General features: G+C 30.7%; 1 protein-coding gene across 1 annotated transcript; it reads left to right on the forward strand.

Annotated features, from left to right (window-relative positions):
• Nucleotides 1-9,641: 9,641 nt before the first annotated feature.
• Nucleotides 9,642-10,875, forward strand: LOC131030081 (uncharacterized). Its single transcript, XM_057960761.2, has one exon. The coding sequence runs from the start codon at nt 9,996-9,998 to the stop codon at nt 10,572-10,574; it is 579 nt and encodes a 192-aa protein (XP_057816744.1). The 5' UTR covers nt 9,642-9,995; the 3' UTR covers nt 10,575-10,875.
• The last annotated feature ends 9,503 nt before the right edge of the window (nt 10,876-20,378 follow it).

Here is a 20,378-nt window from a genome sequence, read left to right on the forward strand (position 1 = left end):
TCATCTCCTGAGGGGGCATCATCAATATCATTTATCAAATCCGAGGCATGACATCAACATCTCAACACATGACATCACATTGATCAAATTTTTGGCGACATATTCGACAATTTTCTTTGAATTAACATGTGCACACACGTCACTTCAAAGAGGGGCAAAATGTAGACGTATAAAAATGACCACTTTCCTAAGTGAATATTTAATATTCATTTTAACCTCATTCCTCTATTTTAATTAAATTTTATTTAATTAAAATTATTCACATTCATCTATTTGATTAAATAAGTTATTCAATTTATTTAATTAAATTCACCTAAGCCTTTCATATCCTTTAATTAAATAAATTACTTTATCTAATTAATTTCCCTTTCTCCCCTTTTAATTAAATTTACATTTAATTAAATTGCTCATGGCAAATAAATAAATCTAATTTATTTAAATCCCCCACTTGCATCTATTTTGTTGAAATAAAGCAATTTATTTTAATTAAAATTACCCTCCATCCACTTGCATTCTCCTACATCTCCCACTTGCCTCCCTAAATCCCCTTCTAGATTCTTCTAATCCCTTCTAAATTAGCCTAACCCATCTACTAAATATTGTCACATCCCTAAACAAAGGGAAGTCACTTCTCAAACCCCCAAAGTCTTTAAAAACCATTAAAGGCTTTATGTCTTCAACTCGTTAACCTTGAAAGTCTTCTAAACCATTAATGGTTAACTCAACCCTCTTGCATGATTAGAGACTTTCTCTCTAACTCAACCCTCATCTAACCCAAGGGTCTCATCAAGCATTGATGGCCTTAACTTTGGTTATCCCTTTAACCCTTGCACAAGAGTTTACCCCTTGGGTAAAAGCTTTATCCATTGGATAACCCTAACCTAACCTTAACCCTTACCTCCTAAGGTAACCATGAGTTCTTCTCGAGCATTTAATGCTTCTTACATCCCCTCTCAAGCAGTCTTATGTTGACAATTGTCACTATTTCATTGGTGAGAATTGTAAACATGGATTGATAACTTTCAATCCTGGCCCTTGATAAGATCATCCAATCTTGACCATCCATTGCCCTATTTTTCCTATAAATAGAGCCCTCTTTCTCTCATTTTCATGATCCAAGTTTCATGCATCTAATCTGCACTCATTTTTATAAAGCATTTAGTCTCTCTTTGAATAGAAATAATCTAATAAACATTTTAGAAGTATTTCTATTATCATAATAATCATATTAAGCTAGTGTATCATGTTAGGATAGTTCTTTTACTAATCCTTTCATCTTATCATCATATACATGCTAGCTTAAATCATATTGGTTAATATCATGCACATTTAGGATTGCATTCATGTTAGATTGATCAAACATCCCTCATTCTCATGATTGTCATCCCTAAGTCACTTTGCTCAGTGATCTGAGAGCAAAGGCATTAGCTTGAGGGGTCTTGTGAGATAGAGAACAATGGAACATCCCTTGGGAAGTTGAGTTATTCTATATAATTCCATAACTTGCACCAAGAGTCCCATTGGTGTGTGGACTAGTCCTGAATTCGTATTTTCCATTTCATCGCACCACTTTTCCCGCACACACTTATCATTCACGAACTCCACCTCTAAAGGATACACCAGAGAGAGAGAAGAGAGAGGGGCATCAAAAGCTTCTCCACATCCAAAAAATAGGGCCTTGACAACCCCCAAACAACACCACCCAACTTCTCCAGATCATACCATATTCACCTCAATATAACATGGCACCACCTCTATAGGACAATCTGAAGAAAAATTGTGATGTTGAAACTTAATCACCAAATCACCTGACTAAACCCTCTCCACCTCAATAGGAGAGGCCAAGGCCTAGAGGATAAAAAGGGCAAAGAGAGCCCTCATAATGCAACACCGCTTCAGATAAAAAACCATAAAAGCTTTATTTTCAAAATATTTTTTGTTTGGAGATATTACATAACCCTATTAATCCCCTATAAAAGAAAAGATTATTATAAAGAAGCCTTTTGACACATGAAACACCTATACAAAGATTCCTATGATTTTGAGATCTATAATGTATAGATGTTAATAAGATCCAATGTTCTCAATGAAGTCCAATTAGTGCTAAAGAGTGAATCCTTACCACCTCTTCCTCCTTAAGAAAGTGTACAAGAAGGACTTGATAGAAGTGGAGTCTTTCACTTCTACATTCCTACCAAGAGAGAACTTTGTTTGATGGGATTGATTCTTTTGGATTCCAAGAAGAATCACATTAGTCACAAATACCAATCTCTCATGATACTTTTGAAAAATACTCTATTTCTACATAACCATGCTTTGAAACAAATTGAAAGATCACACAATTTGAATATTTGAGCCATAACATTAAGGAGTTGATCCACGAAGGAGGGGTGCTAAAAAATTACATTGTTTAAAGGTTCCCTTCTATTGGCGTGAGATCTACTAGGATATAACCACACTTGGGCTCTTCTCATCAATCAAGGTATGATTATCAATTCATATGGGTACTCCATACCTTTGTTGGAGTTTATTTTTTAAATTATCATTATTTTCATACTTTTATTACGCCGAGAGGCGTTCCTACAGTCGCAGCAGGGGGGGAGTGAAGGCATCCGTGTATACACTAAAGAAAACGGATGACAGTTACGTTTTCAAAAAGTTGGATGGTCACAGTCACAGCAGGAGCAAGTTACACACTATCCTGCACCGGTTACATGCATGCTCCAAACACAATATGATTTGAATCAAAGATTCTGCAACAGTTACAGATTGCATACTACAAACACAGATTGCATATTACAAACAACTGGGATGAAGAATGTAACCAAACGTTACAAGGAAGTTGAAACGATTGAATTTACAGCTTTTAGTACTTGCATTCACTTCTCTCTTCAATTATATCGATTTCAATTCTGCAATCAGCGTATTACAATTCTGCAAATTTTACGGTAGCATTTATACAAGGAAAGCGTAGCTTTGGTGGTTCAAGGAAAACTGCAGAGACAACTCCCCAATACCTGTCGCTGTGATTGTCTGTCTTAACTAGGTACACTATAATATTTCTTCTCAATTAAAGATATCTAGACTGTTGTGGAAAAATATTGAAAAGATACTTTCATCTTCTACGATCAATTTTGTGTCTTCACTTTTTCATTTCCTGTAGCTTTTGACCTCTAATACATGTGCATAGATTGCAATGGTAAGAACTTTTTGAATGAACTTTTTGCATAGATTGCATATATAATTAATGTCATTGGATATATACATTCTCAGATCTTAAGGCATTATGAGATATTAATGTAGCTCTCTGCACTCGCATGGATATGCTACGGTTTCCAGTGCTACTTGACCTCACATTTATAGGATGTGTAAGTATACTTACCTCTACAAATCTTCAAGCTGAAATCCTCTTTTTTTGTTTTTTCTTTCACTCATTATTGATATTATATTAATATATAATATCCCACTCAAGCTTGGGAATACTCTTTGCACATTTCTTTGAGTCAGATTTGAAATCATGTGAAGCATTGCAATTAGGAAAAATAAATCAATCAATATGTGTGAGTTGGGATTCATAAGCAGTTTGTTAGAAATGCATTCATAGATATGTATTCCAGGTGTGCAATTATAAATATTGCTTTACAAGCATTGGAAAAATAATTGATAAGAATCAAGTCAATGATTGATTTGGCCTCAAAAACTATTTACCTACATAAAATTAACGTGAAAGTAAAATTACATTATCAAAGTTTACATGTTTTCAATCTTATAAAATTAGATTAAAAAAATCACAATCAATTATTCATTATTATAGATGTGTTTGTTATTTTTAAAATATATTTATATTTTATTTTCTTTTATTTCCATTTTGATAATAATTTCACTTTATTCTATTAAAATGTGTAGATTACCAAACAATTGTAGCAAAACCAACATCTATAACTTTTTGTCCTCTTATCAATATATTAAGAAAATGATAATAAGTGTTATGAATGCAAATAATATGTATATGATTTCAAAAAAAATATTGTAAAAATTAATTTATTATAGTAGTATCAATTTAGAAAGAGAAAGGAAGAAAAGAATCCTAATTTTTAATTTAGAAAGATCAAAAAGGAATTTATATGTTTCTAAATCTTAAACATAAAAAATATTATGTTTCAAATTTACATCTTATACACAAATATTTAAAAAATAATATACAATCTTTAATTTTCAATTTAGAAAGATCAAAAAGAATTATTATGTTTCCACATTTTAATTTCTAAATTGGAAAGATCGAAATTACATACACAAATATTTAAAAGAACTTTTTATGTCTCTAAATTTTAATCATAAAAATATAATGTTTCTAAATTAAAAAAAAAATCAAAACTATGTATATAAATAAATATTCTTAAAAAAATTATATACTCAAATTGTTTCATAAAGATTAAACCCTCAAATTAAGATTATATTTTAATTATGGTTATGGTTAGGGTTGGAGTTTGATAAGAACTTAATTAGCTTTTTCTTTATAGTTAGAGTTTAAATTTTATTAAGTTTAGAGTTAGATTTAAGGTGATGAGTAAGATAATTTTAATTAAAAGAAATTTTAAACCTCTAATCTTACCTAATTGAAATCTAAGCATAACTTAACCCAAAACTAAATTGAATGCTAATTATAAACCTAATTTAACCCTAACTCTACTCCACATTCAAACAAAACCTTAAATAAAATTGAACCCTAAACATACCAATAAACCTGATTGAACCCTAACCCTACACTAAACTTAAAGAAAACCTTAAATACAAATTGAACCCTAAACATATCAATAAACATAATTGAACCCTAACTCTAAACCTTTAATTAAACAATAAATCAAATTGAACTTTAAACCTAATACTAAACCAAAATAAACCATAACCTTAAATATTATTAAACCTTAAAACTATAACGAATTGAACCCTAAGCTTAAATCCTAACCCTAACTCTAACACTAAACCAAATTAAACCTTATCCCTTCAACAAATTGAATTGTAATCATAATCTTGATTTAAATTGAATGCTAACCCTTATCCTAATTAAAATTGTAACCCTATTGAAGTCTAATTTTAACTCTTAATAAACATTGCCACAAATTATAACCCTAATCCTATATGATAGTTTTGGATGCATTGATCATGCATTTTAGTTTCTATTATAATGTATTAATTTAAAAGAAATGAATAAGATGTCAATATTTTGGGTCTTATGGTAAATTAAGAAATACATTATTTTGTATTGATTTATGTTTGACTCCTACATGGAAGGTATGCTTTTATTCTAAATTCTCTTACCTTAACATATTTATTATTAAACAAAACATATTTATTGTATTTTTTCTAAAACAATCATTTTTTTGTATGTTGAATTGATATAATAGTTACTAGGGTTATGATTGAATCACAACACTAACCCTAACCCTTAATAATTGAAATCTAATTGAACTGTAATACTAAATCAAATACTTATTCAACATTAACCATAATCCTAAAGTAACTCTAATTGATCCATAATCCTAACCCCAATAATTTTTTTACAATGGTAACCCTAATTATAACCTTACATTAACCCTAACCCAACCTTAAACCTAGCCATATTGCTAATTGAACCCTAGTCTTATGCTCAAACCTTATCCTAAATGTAGACCCATAACTAAACCCTAACCATAACCATAACCATAACCTAATCTTACCATAATTGAAATCTAACTATAACCTAACCCTAAACATAACTATAACCCATCAATTAAGCCCTAACTACAACTTGAACCCTCATCTAAACATAATCAAACCCTAATCCAAATTGAATTTTAGGCCAAACCCTAACCCTAATGGAACTTTATTCCTAATTTAATCCGAACCCTAATGTAACTAAATCATAACCTTAATTTAAACCTAATTTAAATGTAATACTAACCATAACTATAATTAAACCCTTATCATAATCAAACCCTAACCCTATTTCAACTCTAATCCTAACCCTAACTATAATCGAACCTTACCATAGTCATACTATAATCATAATTGAACCCTAAATATAATTAAATATAATCTTAACCCTTAACACTAATTCATCTAACTGAATGGAAACCCTTACCTCACTAAAAAATTAACTAGATAACCATAGAAGTAAACCCTACGTACAACATGAACCTTAATCTAACACTAATTCAACCCTAAGCATAATATTAATTTAAGAAAATCCCACTATATCTTCAAAATATTGACCCAATTACAAATAGTATTTATATAATTATAACCCTAACCCTAATTTTGCTTGAACCATAATTCTAATTAACCTATAACTTGAACCATATTTTAACCCTAATTATAACCCCAAAATTTATGCTACAATACTAACCTTAATCATAACATAATATTTACCCTAATCATAATTTGACCCCAACCCTTACCCCAAACATTATCTTAGAATAGTAACCATCATTATAGCTTAATCTTATAATAATTGAAACCTAATCATTAAAACCTAACCCTAAACTAAAAGAGAACCCTACAATCAAACCTTGACTACAACTTGAACCCTCTAAGAATAATTAAACCCTAGCCCTAAACTTAACTATAACCCTAATGGAATTTTAGCCGAAACCCTAATCCTCATTTAACACTAACCCTAATAGAATTGAATCATGATGTTATTTCTAACCCTAATTGAACGATAATTCATACCATAATTAAACACTAACCATAATCAAACACTAACTACAATTAAACCCTTACCATAATCAAATTCTAACAGTAAGTGAACCCCTTACTGTAACTAACTATAACTTAACCCTTACTTGGAAAATATTTCTCACTAATTAAACCCCAATACTAACCTAATTTTAATCCTAATCCTAATTGTTCTTACACCAAAACACTAATAAAACTATAACTAGGACCATATGTGAACCCTAACCGTAACCCCAAGATTTATCCTACAATAGTAATCTTAATCATAACATAACATTAACCATTCCCCTAATTTAAGCTAACCTTAACCCTAACTCTCATCTAAATATAATTGAACCCAAGCATTATCCTACAATAGTTTAACCCTAATTGTAGCATAACCCTCATTTAAACCTAGCCTAATGTTAACCCTAACAATAATTATGCTTGAACTGTAATGCTAATTAAACTATAAGTCGACCCATATTTGAATTCTAACCATAACCACAAGATTTATTCTACAATAGTAACATTAATCACAACCTAACATTAACCTTAACCCTGACTCTAATCTAAATATAAATAAACCCAACCATTTTCCTACAATAAAAACCTTAACCCTAAACCTAATCCTACCATAATTGAGACCTAACCATAACCTAACCCTAAGCTTCACTCTAACCTTGGAATTAAACCCTAATTGAAACCTAATCCTAATTAAATTTTAGCCCAATACCTAATCCTCATTTAACCATAACCATAATGAAATTGAATCATGTCCCTATTTCTAACCCTAATTGAACTATAATCCATACTATAATTAAATCCTAACTATAATCAAGCCCTTACCATAACCAAACCCTAACCATAATTGAACCCTAAATGAAACTAACTATAACTTAACCCTAACTCAAATATTTCTCTCTAATTAAAACTCGGTCCTAACTTAATGTTAATCCTAACCATAACTGTTATTGAACAATAATAGTAACTAAACTATAAGTCAAACCATATTTCAACCCTAACAATAACCCCAAGATCTATCCTACAATAGTAATCTTAATGGTAATCTTAATGGTAATCCTACACTAAGCCTAAACCTAACCCTAACCATGATGTTACTCACAAACCTAACCCTAACCCTAGCTCTAGCTATGATGTAAACCCTATCCCTATCCATAATCCTAACTATGACCCTAACCATAATCCTAAACCTAACCTTAACCCCAGCCATGATGTAAATAACAAACCTAACCATAACCCCAAACCATAACCCTAATCATAATAATTATCCTAATTCTAATGATAACGCTAATCTAACCATCATCCTAAACCTTAAGCATAACAATAATCCTACCCTAAACTTAACCCTAACCCAAATGGTACTTTAATCCTAATCTATTCCTAACTTTAGTCAAGCCCAAACCCTAATCCTTATTGAACTTTAATACTAATTTAACCCTAATTCTAATGTAATTGAACCATAACCTTATTTCTAGCCCTAACTTTGATCTTAACCCTAAAGGTAATTGTATCCCTAACAATAAATTTAACCTTAACACTGAACCCTAACCCTAACCATAATCCTAAACCAAAACCAAACCCTAACCTTGATGCCAACTCTAACCCTAATCATAAATCTAACCTGAACCATGATGTAAACATTAACCCTAATGCTAACCATAACCATAATACTCACGATTAAATAAAGTTTTATATTATCATTAAATAAAGTTTAATATATCTTAGATTTTAGAATTTGCTTTGATCTTGCAACACATAAATATAATATAAAATAGTCTAAATAGATATTTGAAATTTCATATATTAATAATATAATAATACTATAATATAATTTATTTCAGTACAAACAAATAAAAAATAACAATAATAATATTACATATTATTGCAACAAATGTTATTAATATAATATTATATAGTTCTATTTTGATTTTTTTAATTGTTTCCCATGTTGAGCCGCCGCTACGACTAGCTTACATATATTTGATTTTAATCAAATATGTATATAATACGCCGAGAGATATCCTTATCGAGGCGCCTATTAGAGTTTAGGTGCATGATAAAAATAGGTGCCTCGATAAGGATATCTCTCGGCGTATTATATATTTATATATATATTTGATTAAAATCAAATATATGTAAGCTAGTTATTTTTATCCAAGAGATTAAACTTAATTGGTAAAAGCATATGAAGACTTAAATTTAAACTCTCATAATGATGTTTATTATGAAATGCTAATTTACACCTTTTGATCTTCCATAATTTCTTATATTAATTTCTAAGAAATACTTATAAAAAAATTTTACATAAGAACAAATAAGACTTATTTTCTAACCTAAATAATACCATCCTAAAATATTATCTCACTGAAAAATATTATTCAATCTAAAAATTATTTCATTTTATACAAAATGCTATTCCTTTTAGAACATTTTTTAGAACAACAAAATGTTTGTGCTAATATATAATTAATATAAACGAAAAAAAAAGTTTCCAAAAGGTTTCCAAAATATCAATGCTAAAGAAAAAAATGAATAATAAATACTAATAAATACTACTCTTTGTAGATAATACAACAAAACGTTTTCAATCAATTGTATCTGTACTAATATATAATTAATTTAGAAGGAAAACAAAAGTTTCCAAAACGTTTTCCCCAAAATCAATTCTTAACAAGAAAAATGAACATTACTTAAAAAATAATCAATTCCCTCATGCTTACTACATCTGTCGCAATTACACGAAAGCAGTCCAACAATAGTAAATGCCCACGTCGCAAAATTCGGTCGCATTCCCTGTTGTTGTGTTTGCTCATAATTGGTTGGAGCCTTAGACAAAATGGGAAAAAAAAATAGACGTAATTGTGTGTATACTATATTGGATAACTATACTTATGTGTATATACATTGTATATATGTACTTGCACGGGATTACAGTACCTAGTATGCCATTTGAGGGGCAATCCGGGGTTAAATTAAGAACAGGGAAGCCTGACAATCGTGTCATTTGGTTGGAGAGATTGCTTTTTGTTCGCTTTGCCCTGTCTCGATTGGAAGCCAGGAGGCAGTAAACACAGGACGGAGCTGTTAACTATTTTAAAGAAACAAACAAGAACATTGAATTGAAATCAATAGTTTGAAGAAGCAGCATTTGTAAAGAAGATCCTTTTTCCCCAAATTATTTTGGTCCTTGGAGGGATTATTGGACAAGATCCCCCAATCTACAACATCTTGTGTTCGAATCCCGTGGAGACCTGATTTCAGTCTCAGACCTGCCCATGGATAAATACATGCACCGGTCTCCGCTTCGACCGCAACAGCAGCAAAAGGAATGGGCAGATTGCAGAAGACGAAAACCCTTTGTGGAAGATGACAGGCGAACCAGCATAATGTCCAAGAAGATGAGGCTGCTCAAGGACGCTGAGTATTTTATGAGTAATAACGTCAGCTCAAACTACAGCTCTTTTCAGGGCCACGGATCTGCCAGGACAAGCCAATCGCCACCGGCAGGGTTCGATCCCCTGCCAATCGCCTCCAATGGACATAAAATACCCCCACCCTGTTTGCCGCCCTCGGGAGCCAAAGCGGTTAACAGGCGGCTGGCTTGTTTTCTTGCCAGGGAATACCTCCACCGCGGAACATTGCTGGGGAAACCATGGCCCCCACAGGATTCGAACACGACACCTCGGGAAAACGCCACCGCTCAGCCAAAGAAGAAGCTCCGGGGAGATGAAGCTGCCAGAGAACAGGAAGCGCTGTACTCTACTCTCACCACCGATTTCCTCCGCTCAGATGATATTCACATTCCCGGCATTTTTAATCCTACACAGATGGCCGCTTGGTTCGGATTCAAATGACTAGTCTGCTCAAACCCTAGAATGAAAAGGCTAAAAGATGGCTGTGCTATTATGCGGTGTAAGCTCCCTTTATGATTGCTAGTGTCTTCATGTCGAGAAGGACAAAATTCCTGTTTTTAGTTTTTTCAGGTTATCTGCTGCGACAGAGAATTTCTGTGTATAAAGAGGGTTTGGATGCTCAGGCAATTGACAGGTTCAGAACGTTTAAATATGTTTATGGACGTGGCATTTTCTTGCTGGGCTAATACCTGCAAACTATTTCGAGTCCAAGGACTGCAATAATATAATTAAATGTTAAAGAGTTCTGTTCTTCATTTTTGTTCTATGAAAGAGATCAGTAAAATATTTATTTACAGCAGAATACAGGTTCGAATCCGGTTTGTTGCTCTTAAAAATTAGCAGTTGCTCCACCGAACGTTACAGATAGCAAAAGCTCAGCAGGGTCCACTGGTTTAAGTGTTAATTTTTAATTAGGGGTCTGTAATTAATTCATGACAGAAATTGTGGTTTTAAAAGTTTCTTTTGGGGGTAATAATATTGTTATTATATAGTTAGATAAAGTTAAAGATTTTTTTCTTTAAATAAAGTTTTATTACTATAGAAAGATTAAAAATACATTAAAGCAGCATAATTAGTAGTGAGATTTACAGAACAATTATAGTATGAGAATCCAGTGCATAACAAGATGCTTTAACAATATTTTCATTTTAACAAAAAAGTTCGGCAATAAATAAATCTCTGTTCCATATAAAAATCTTTAATGCTGACAGTTATAATAAAGTGGATTCCTAAATAACCTTCAGAAACTGATTACCCGTATGACATTATTATAGACTTCATGCAATCTCCAAATTTCTGCCACCCTATTTGATGGCTTCGTTTTCAAGGCCGTGCAGGACCCACCTCCCTCACATGTATGGAACCTACTTTTTTATGTTTTATAATCAATTCTTACCTATTACTTGTATGACTTGCTTACCTATTACTTGTATGACTTGTTATATTCAGTTTTATCTCAATTTCCAAGTTATGCACTTCATGAGTTGATTTTTGACATAAATATATTTGTTGGGTAGGGGAATAGCACTGGTTCAAGTTTGTTTTAATAATTGTTTTTTTTTTTTCATATTCAATTTCTTAATTATTAATTTAAAAAAAATTAAAAATTAAATAATTAAAAATCTATTAATAAATTTTACATGTAGCATTTCGGGATCGTAATTGGTCCATTTGTGTATCTTTATTGGTACTCATAGGTCAAGACTATTAAGTAATTTATGCATAAGTAATAGCAATTTTTAAGTGTAAAATTATTGGGGCATCTTTAAGCAGGGATTAGGGGACACTTTGAAATGTGTACTTTTTTACCCTTGTACGCATAATGGATACCACCGTGCGCATTGTTACTACCTAGAAGCCGAAACAATAGATATAAGCAGTTAAGCTGCATGCAGAGACAATAAAAAAAGAAGTCAAAATATGATGTAGCATTTAGAATTTATGGGTGTGCGAAGTTAGATATAACTAGAAGTCAAAATATGATGTAGCATTTAGAATTTATGGGTGTGCGAAGTTAGATATAACTAGAAGTCAAAATATGATGTAGCATTTAGAATTTATGGGTGTGCGAAGTTAGATATAACTACTACTGGTACGCTTCCCCTATGTAGGATTTAATAAAATTTGACTTAGTGTATGTAGGTGAGAAGCGATTTAGATATAAATGTGTCGGTTTTTTCTTTGGTTGAAAATTTATCTTATGTTAAAAATATGTGATTTTTTATGTTGAGAATTATATTTCACCACATTAATGATTAATGATTATTATTATTTATATTTGACTGATATAGATTTGAAAAGAAAAAGAATTTTCTTTTGATGTTATTAGAGTTAATTAATTAAATATATATGCAAGTATAGATAAATCTTAAATCAAATCAAATTATATATCATACATATATGATATTTGAATAATTGAATGTATAATTAAAAATTAAATGTAAAAGAGAGAGGTATGCAACTTGTAGAATGAAGATCAAAATGAATGAGATTTTAGAATTTGTTTGATAGAAAACATGGAAATAATCCCTCTCTATTAATGAGCTACCTAAGAGTTCATATTGGATACCTAATTTGTTCAAGGATGTAACCAAACATGAGTTTAAGACAAATTAATGTTTATCTCTAGATTCATCTTTGTAATAATTAGTGTTCTACTTTGCAATTTTACTTGATATGTGATCTTCTAGATTACCTTTTCTAAATGCTTGGGTATCCTTATAAAGGATTGTTGTTTTTTCATAGGGAGCTTTTTCTTAGTTCATCATTCCCCTTAAATTGAATAACATAAAAATATTAGGAAAGTGCTTAAGTATGCAACTTCTTTACTCTTCTTATTAAATGAATTTGAAATGTATCACTATTAATTACTCCAATGCTCTAGAGAATATAGTCAAAAGATGGCCATTTGATTGTACGCAACAATTAGAATGAATTTGAATTGAATGTCACCAACATTTGTCTCATTGGATAAATATGGAAAGATGGGGGAATCAGTCAAATAAATTTAAATTTTGAATTATAAATTTGAAAGGGACAATTTCAGGACTTTAAACTTATCTAGAATATGATACAAATCTAGTAAAATTGGTAAATATTTAAATGGAGGTAGATGCATAAATATGTGTGCTAAGTAGGTGGATGAGATTAATGTATAAGAGAGTGTGTAAGTGGGTAGTGTAGGGATAGATGTATAAGGATATTCATTTTCACACATAGATAAAATGTTAGGGAAATGAGCCCAACTTTGCATAAGATTGCATCATTTGTCACTATGTACATGTACCAAGAAATTGCCATACATTAGGCACAAAAATAAATGGGAATGACATGGACCATATGCAAATTTAACCATTACATCTTATCCCAACTAAGAACTTTGAGGTACATGTGAATGTTAAAATGGTCATTCATCTCAAGTATGTAGCACTCACAACCATGCAAGTAAATAAAATATTTAGGAACTAAAAAGATATTGTGATGGGGTTGATATAAATGGACTCTATAAGAAGATGATCATCTATGTTCACCTTTTTGTTTATGAATTTTATGTAAGGAAATTTTCTGTAGCTCATTTTCTTCCTTCATATCTAAACACTTTTCTCAATATGCAGTTGATGCTTATTTCAATCCCCATTTCTTTCCACAACTTATTTTTAATTCCTAAATAGTAGTTGCTCTACTAAGAAAGGGAAGCACAATTTTAAATTTGCTTGGGAGCACTCCAACTATTTAAATTTAAGTACAAAATAAAAATGCACTTAAGCGGTCATAGGGAGACATGGGATTAATAATTCATCCTCATAAAGAAATTCTATCGATGTAGTTGTACAATATATTACATGTAAATTAAGGTCACCGGTGTCATTAATCCCATACATAATAGAAATGTCACAATATAATAAGATTATAGTGTGTATGACATTCTTAAACCCAAATCTATTATTATATTTTTCATCAACTTTCTTTCCTTCTTTATCTATTTTGTAAAATACTACTTCTATAGAAGAGTAAGGGTGGCTAAATAAATGGGAACCACTAGAATGGGTATAGGAAGTGAGAGGTAGATTAAGTAATTGCTTGGAATAAAGACATGGAAGAGGAAAGGTACTTAAGGGTATTGATATGGTATGGGTAACAAAGGTGGTTCGGGTAATTGGGCAACAATAGGTTGAATGATCATTTATGAAAGTGGCATAGAAGTGTGATACATGATATGAGTCATAAGTAGAAGAGGAGGAGATAATCTAGAATCTAGGCCCTAAGATAGAGGATAACTGGAAAAGGTATAGGTCCGAATTTGGGAGATAGTAATTGATGTGGTATTAAGAAAATTAGTAGTGTTATTAGAAGAAGTAATGGTGAATGAGGGATATATGGTAGATGTGAGACTATAAAGAAATGCACTAACCACTATAGAAGAAGAAATATTGAAAAAATCACTTGAATAGTCATAGATCCATAAGGTTTATTTGTAAATATATCAAAAATCATATCTACTAATTATGTAGGATTCTTCATTTTAGTCAAACTAGCCAAATCATTTACAAAATCTTGATTATCTACATGAGCATCATGGTCACACTTGTTACTATTCTAATTATGAGCATTAGAATCTAAACTTTCTTCTCATTAGTTTGTCACATTCTAGGTTTTAGGGCAACACTCTTTGGTCTCATAAAAAAAATATGAAAGAGAGCTCAAATATTTACTTTTAGATAAAAATTAGAAATGACAAGAATATATTCAATCTGAAAATGAATCTTATATTGTCTAAGGGTGCATGAAAATGTTAATATGATAAAAATACAAACCTTAATATATATCAAAAAGAAAAAAATATGCATAAATAATGCAAAATCATAAAAATAAGGTTGAAATGTGTAGAATTAAATGGCTCTCCAAAATGGAAAGGAAATTGATATTTCCTCAAAATTGATCTAAGATAATCTAATAAATTGTGCACATATATATATATATAAAATATAATATTTAAATAATTGAATGTTAAAAATTAGAAAATTAAATGTGAAGGAGTGTGTAAACTTAGATTGATAAGTAAAGAATGAGGACCAAAGTAATGAGATTGTAAAATATTTTTGATGTTAAGCTTGGAAGCAATATCCAAGAGATAAAGATCGATTGGCAGGGCAGGCATTGCAGAGCGGGAAGTAACGTTTTCTTTCTCATCGTTTCCACTACAATAAAAACTCAACTCTTCTTTTGACGTCCAAGCAAATAAAGAGAAATGTTTATCGTTGCAGTTGTAACCGATAGAATTAAAGAGAAAAATTGCATAGCCGAAGTGATCGGTGGTTTCACTGATATGGTAACAGATCGTAAGCAACAAATTCATACAGTTTTGGGTTATGATGCACTCAACTCTATCCATTGTATACCATGATTTATCTCACTTAACCATCCATCTGGGGCACTGGGTGCACTCAACTTTATCCATTGTATACCATGATTTATCTCACTTAACCATCCATCTGGGGCACTGGGTGCCAGCAACTTTATAACACCATTCTCTGCAGTGCAAACAACTTTTGTGTCAGAAAGAACTTTTACACCTACGATGGCTTCATCGACGCCACAGAAAGCTTATCGTGAACAAATCAGCTCTGAGCATCCATGTGTTACAGGCAAAGGCTATTCAGTTGTATTGGTAATTAATCAGTTCTTATATCATATTGTACTTCCCTTACTACTTCCCTTGTTGCTTCTCATTTCAGGCTTACGAGGTTGACTAGAGTTGCAGAAACTACAACTACGGTCCAACAGGAATTGAAATAATAATAATGCTGATATGGGTTATGATTCAATGAAGGAGATTTTTGTGAAAACTTCTTATATCATCGTTGATCAGGGCCATGAGCATTTGTATAGCATGGAACACAACAATAGCCTCCAACATTCTTAATTTGAATGACAAGATAGACCATTTTTAGATGTAATAGAGCTATCCTCTGGTATTAAATCTTTTAACCAAAAAGCATAAGTGGACACAATCACAGATTATCTTGATGGATTTTGACAGTAACTTGATGGATTTTGACTGTAAGGCAAATAGCATGTAAGGGATTGGGAAGAGAAGAAATCAATGAATATGAATGCATACTATGGTTGCATTCTTACTGAAGTCCAGCAAGGACAAAGTTAAACAATGAATTTGGCCTATATGAGTTCACACCTATGTTAAGGTAAAATAGCATTTTCAAATTTAAAGTCTTCAATCAAATAGATATTGCAAATAAAGATAAAAATTCACATCATTATGTGTGTGCTTAGTAAACGCCTGTGAGCTTAAAACATATTTTTTTTGAAATCATTCTATAATTCTCTCCTTATGTATGAAGGTCAATCAGCCTTAAACTTAGGGGCATATATAAGAATTTTAATTGTATTGTCTATCTATCTTTTAATATGGTAGCAAAAAAAAAATATAATTTAGAGATTTTCATATAAAATTTTATGATGTTAAAGATGTAACTATTATGTTTATATTAATATAAATATTTTAAATGAATCTATTTAAAAAATAAATTAGTATATATATTTGAAATATAACTTTTAAGTTATAATATTTTAGTCATTAATGACATAATCTAATGGCTATATTGTGACATAATGGTTCTTGTTATAAAGATTTGTGCCTCTAGTAGGGTATTGATATTAAGCATTTAAGTGGGGATGATGTCTCCTGTTGATCAAACATGTGTTTACCTTAAAAAAATTATTTTAGAATATGTAAGATTTCTTTTATTTTATTTATATCATTTAGTTTATGAACTTCTTATATTACTTTAGAATTATTTAAGATTTACATTATTTCATTTATATCATTTAGTTTATTTTCCTTTGAAAAATAGTTTCTCACTACATAATCATCAAAATTCATTATCAAGATTCTTATCCCTTTTGACTCTTTGGGAGTGAGATTGTAACTATTAGAAAACAACCCATTCATGAGGTAAATATAAAATTATCTCATCAATATTTTTGCCTTCAATTTATATTCGTATAGTTCGTAGCTAAAGATAAACGAATATTTGTTTAAATTACCTTAATGCATATTTATTTTTTCTTCCATTTGCATGGTTCTCTAAATATAATTGTGATAACATAGGTTTTCTAGATTCAATATTCTTGCACATGATAGTTATTGTCAAACTTCACTATCACCTAGCTAATGAAATCTCCAAACACTTAAAATCTCATGGCTACACTTGGAAAAGACATAACCATCTTTAAGAGGCCCATAAATAATAATCCTCCTCAAAATTATAATGCTACCATTTTAATTAATTTTTTATTGAAAAATCAATTTTTTATTATATAATGTGTTCTTAATTATCAACATCATACAACCTAAGATGATCCAACACTACCTTTGTCTAATGTTGCTACTCCTTCTGTGATGGTGGTGCAGATTCTTTGTATTATGTTGTCTTTATGTCAAATGAGTTGTCTTTTATAATCTGCCACTCTTTGTAATATTTTTAAATACTTATTCCAATTAAAAAAAAACACTAAAAATTCATTATATTAATTCACTTCACTATATTTTAATATGAACAAACTGGATAAAGGCTAATAATTTTATGGTATTGTTAAATTAATATAACATTACATATAGCTATAAGGAAAATCATATCAATAGAATTATCTCTCTCTAATTTTAGAATAAAAGTTACAAAAGTAAAATTAATTTCTTTAAGAATTTATATATTTGTTTGAAATTCAAAAATCACTTCAAACTATCAAAATTTAATATATTTCAGAATTCTTAAAAAGATCTAATCATAAATCAAGTTGAACTTAACTTTTCTTTCTTCATTGAAAACACAATCATCTATAGCTCCTTATTACATATTGACCTCATAAAAAGCTTGTATCTATTAAAACTAGAAAGGAAATGTATTCTAAGATGATTTATTCTCCAAATGAATAAATAGAATATACATTATTTTAACGAATTATATCTCCCACCAAAGACCAAATTCAGAGTGTTCTTTGAAACAAATTGAATCTACATATAAAAGCTCCTAAGTCATTCAAAATCCCTTAATTTGGGAAGTAATACCATCTAACTTTTATTGATCATAAGAATTTTTCTTTAAAATGTTACCAAAGGACCTTCTATTCCACTCTTAAAGATTATATTGATGAATTGAAGTCATTTTGAACACGACACCTCGAGAAAACACCATCACTCAACCAAAGAAAAAGATTCTCTCACTGCCGATTCACTCTGCTCAAACCCTAGAATGAAAAAGCTAAAAGATGGCTGTGCTATTATGCGGTGTAAGCCCCCTTTATGATTGCTACTGTCTTCATGTCGAGAAGGTGAAAATTCCTGTTTTTAGTTCTTTCAGGTTATCTGCTGCGACACAGAGTTTTCTGTGTAGAAGGAGGGTTTAGATGCTGAGGCAATTGACAGATTCAGAACGTTTAACTATGTTTGTGGACGTGGCATTTTTGGCTGGACCATAATACCTGCAAAGTGTTACGAGTTCTATTTGAAATAGGGACTACCATATTTGTAGGAGATTTTACTCATATTCCTTCATTGATCCTTCTATCTCATAATCTATAAAATCAAATTCATTACCCCATATAGGACCTTAAGTATCAAATCATTCACCATTTTATATCAATCATAATCATGTATGCCATCTATCTAATCATATGAATCCTACTCCATCAAGCCATCTGTCATCCCTTCTGAATTCTATTCTATCAAACCATTACTTGACCCATATACATGCTAAACCATCAAAATGGGCTCAACCCTCCTAAGTCCTAACCCATCAGGCTATCCGTTATCACATGTATAAAACTTATAAAATACAAATTTCCACCCCTCAATATTAATCTCAATCATTGAAATCATATACTAATAACCATATAAAAACTAACCTTCAAATCCATGTAGCTTTCAATACATCCACCAAGAGAGCTTCCAATCCAAATGGTCCATATGTTTCAACTCTTACCTACAAGAAATCATTTTAGAATAGGAAAGTACTTCACACTAAAAAAATATGAAACAAAGATGTGCTCAACCAACTTCAAGTCAAACACAAGAAATCTTATCCTCTTATATAAGTTGTCCATCACCTAAATCTTTAAACCCTAAGAAATATTTTTATGAGTCTAATCAATCTAATGAATATAACCCATCAAATTAACTTAAAATATCTATGAACGAGTTATTCTAATGGATAATATTATAGAATCCTAATTAAAATCTTGAATTTGAGCTTTTTTGCAACACTCCTCAAGAATCACTAATCTTCCACAAGGACAAATGTGTCATTAATAATAGAGTTGCTACTTATATGCATGTTCAATCAATCTAAAATCGCCCTTGCATCACCATTCTCATAAGTCCACACACATATGAAGATAATTGAAGGCAACGCCACCCCTCTTATGTGATCAATTTGATTCAAGATACATATGCCTCATAAATTCAATAGACACTCTACTTATTGATGTATATAGCTGAGTATATCTAAGCTCTAAATGGAAAAGGAGACATCAATATTAAGGGGAATGCACCCATATTGCAAGGTGAACTATTAGTGACACATAAATATCGTTATGCAACACACAATCAAGCTTTTCCACTACCAACTTAGGATCAAAGTTTCTACAATGACGTCATTAATCTTGAACAAGAAAACAAATCCTTAAAATATTATAATAATGTCATCCGAAAGTACAAAACAATTATCAAGTTGATTGATTTAGACTTTTATTTATTTTATTCTTCTTATGGATGAACAAATAAAAAATACCGATATTTCCAAACTTTTAATGATAGCTTTCCATCTAATTTCGAGAGTAACACATATCTATCACAAATATCACTAAAAAGTATTATCCCCTCATGAAGAAGGAAAGCTTTAATACATTCGTGTTTATACAAAAAAAGGATGTTAGGTCATAGTATAAAAATGTACCAATAGTTATAATAAGATTGCTAATAACAAGTACTAGGGTAACTTCTTCCAACATGAAAATGGTTCCCTCTCATTGTTCTTATGAAGAACTTATTTATAACTACTGGTACTCCATATCTTTGTTGGAGATTACTTTTTATATTATTTTTTTTGTATAAGGGGTTGAGCTTAATTGACAAAAGTAGTGGGTTCCCATTATGGAGACTCAAGTTTAAATTTCCATAATGATATTTATTATGAAAGTCTATGTTGTAAGTTTTGATCTTCCATAATT

Source organism: Cryptomeria japonica, chromosome 7 (assembly GCF_030272615.1).
Source record: "Cryptomeria japonica chromosome 7, Sugi_1.0, whole genome shotgun sequence".
Taxonomy (NCBI): domain Eukaryota; kingdom Viridiplantae; phylum Streptophyta; class Pinopsida; order Cupressales; family Cupressaceae; genus Cryptomeria; species Cryptomeria japonica.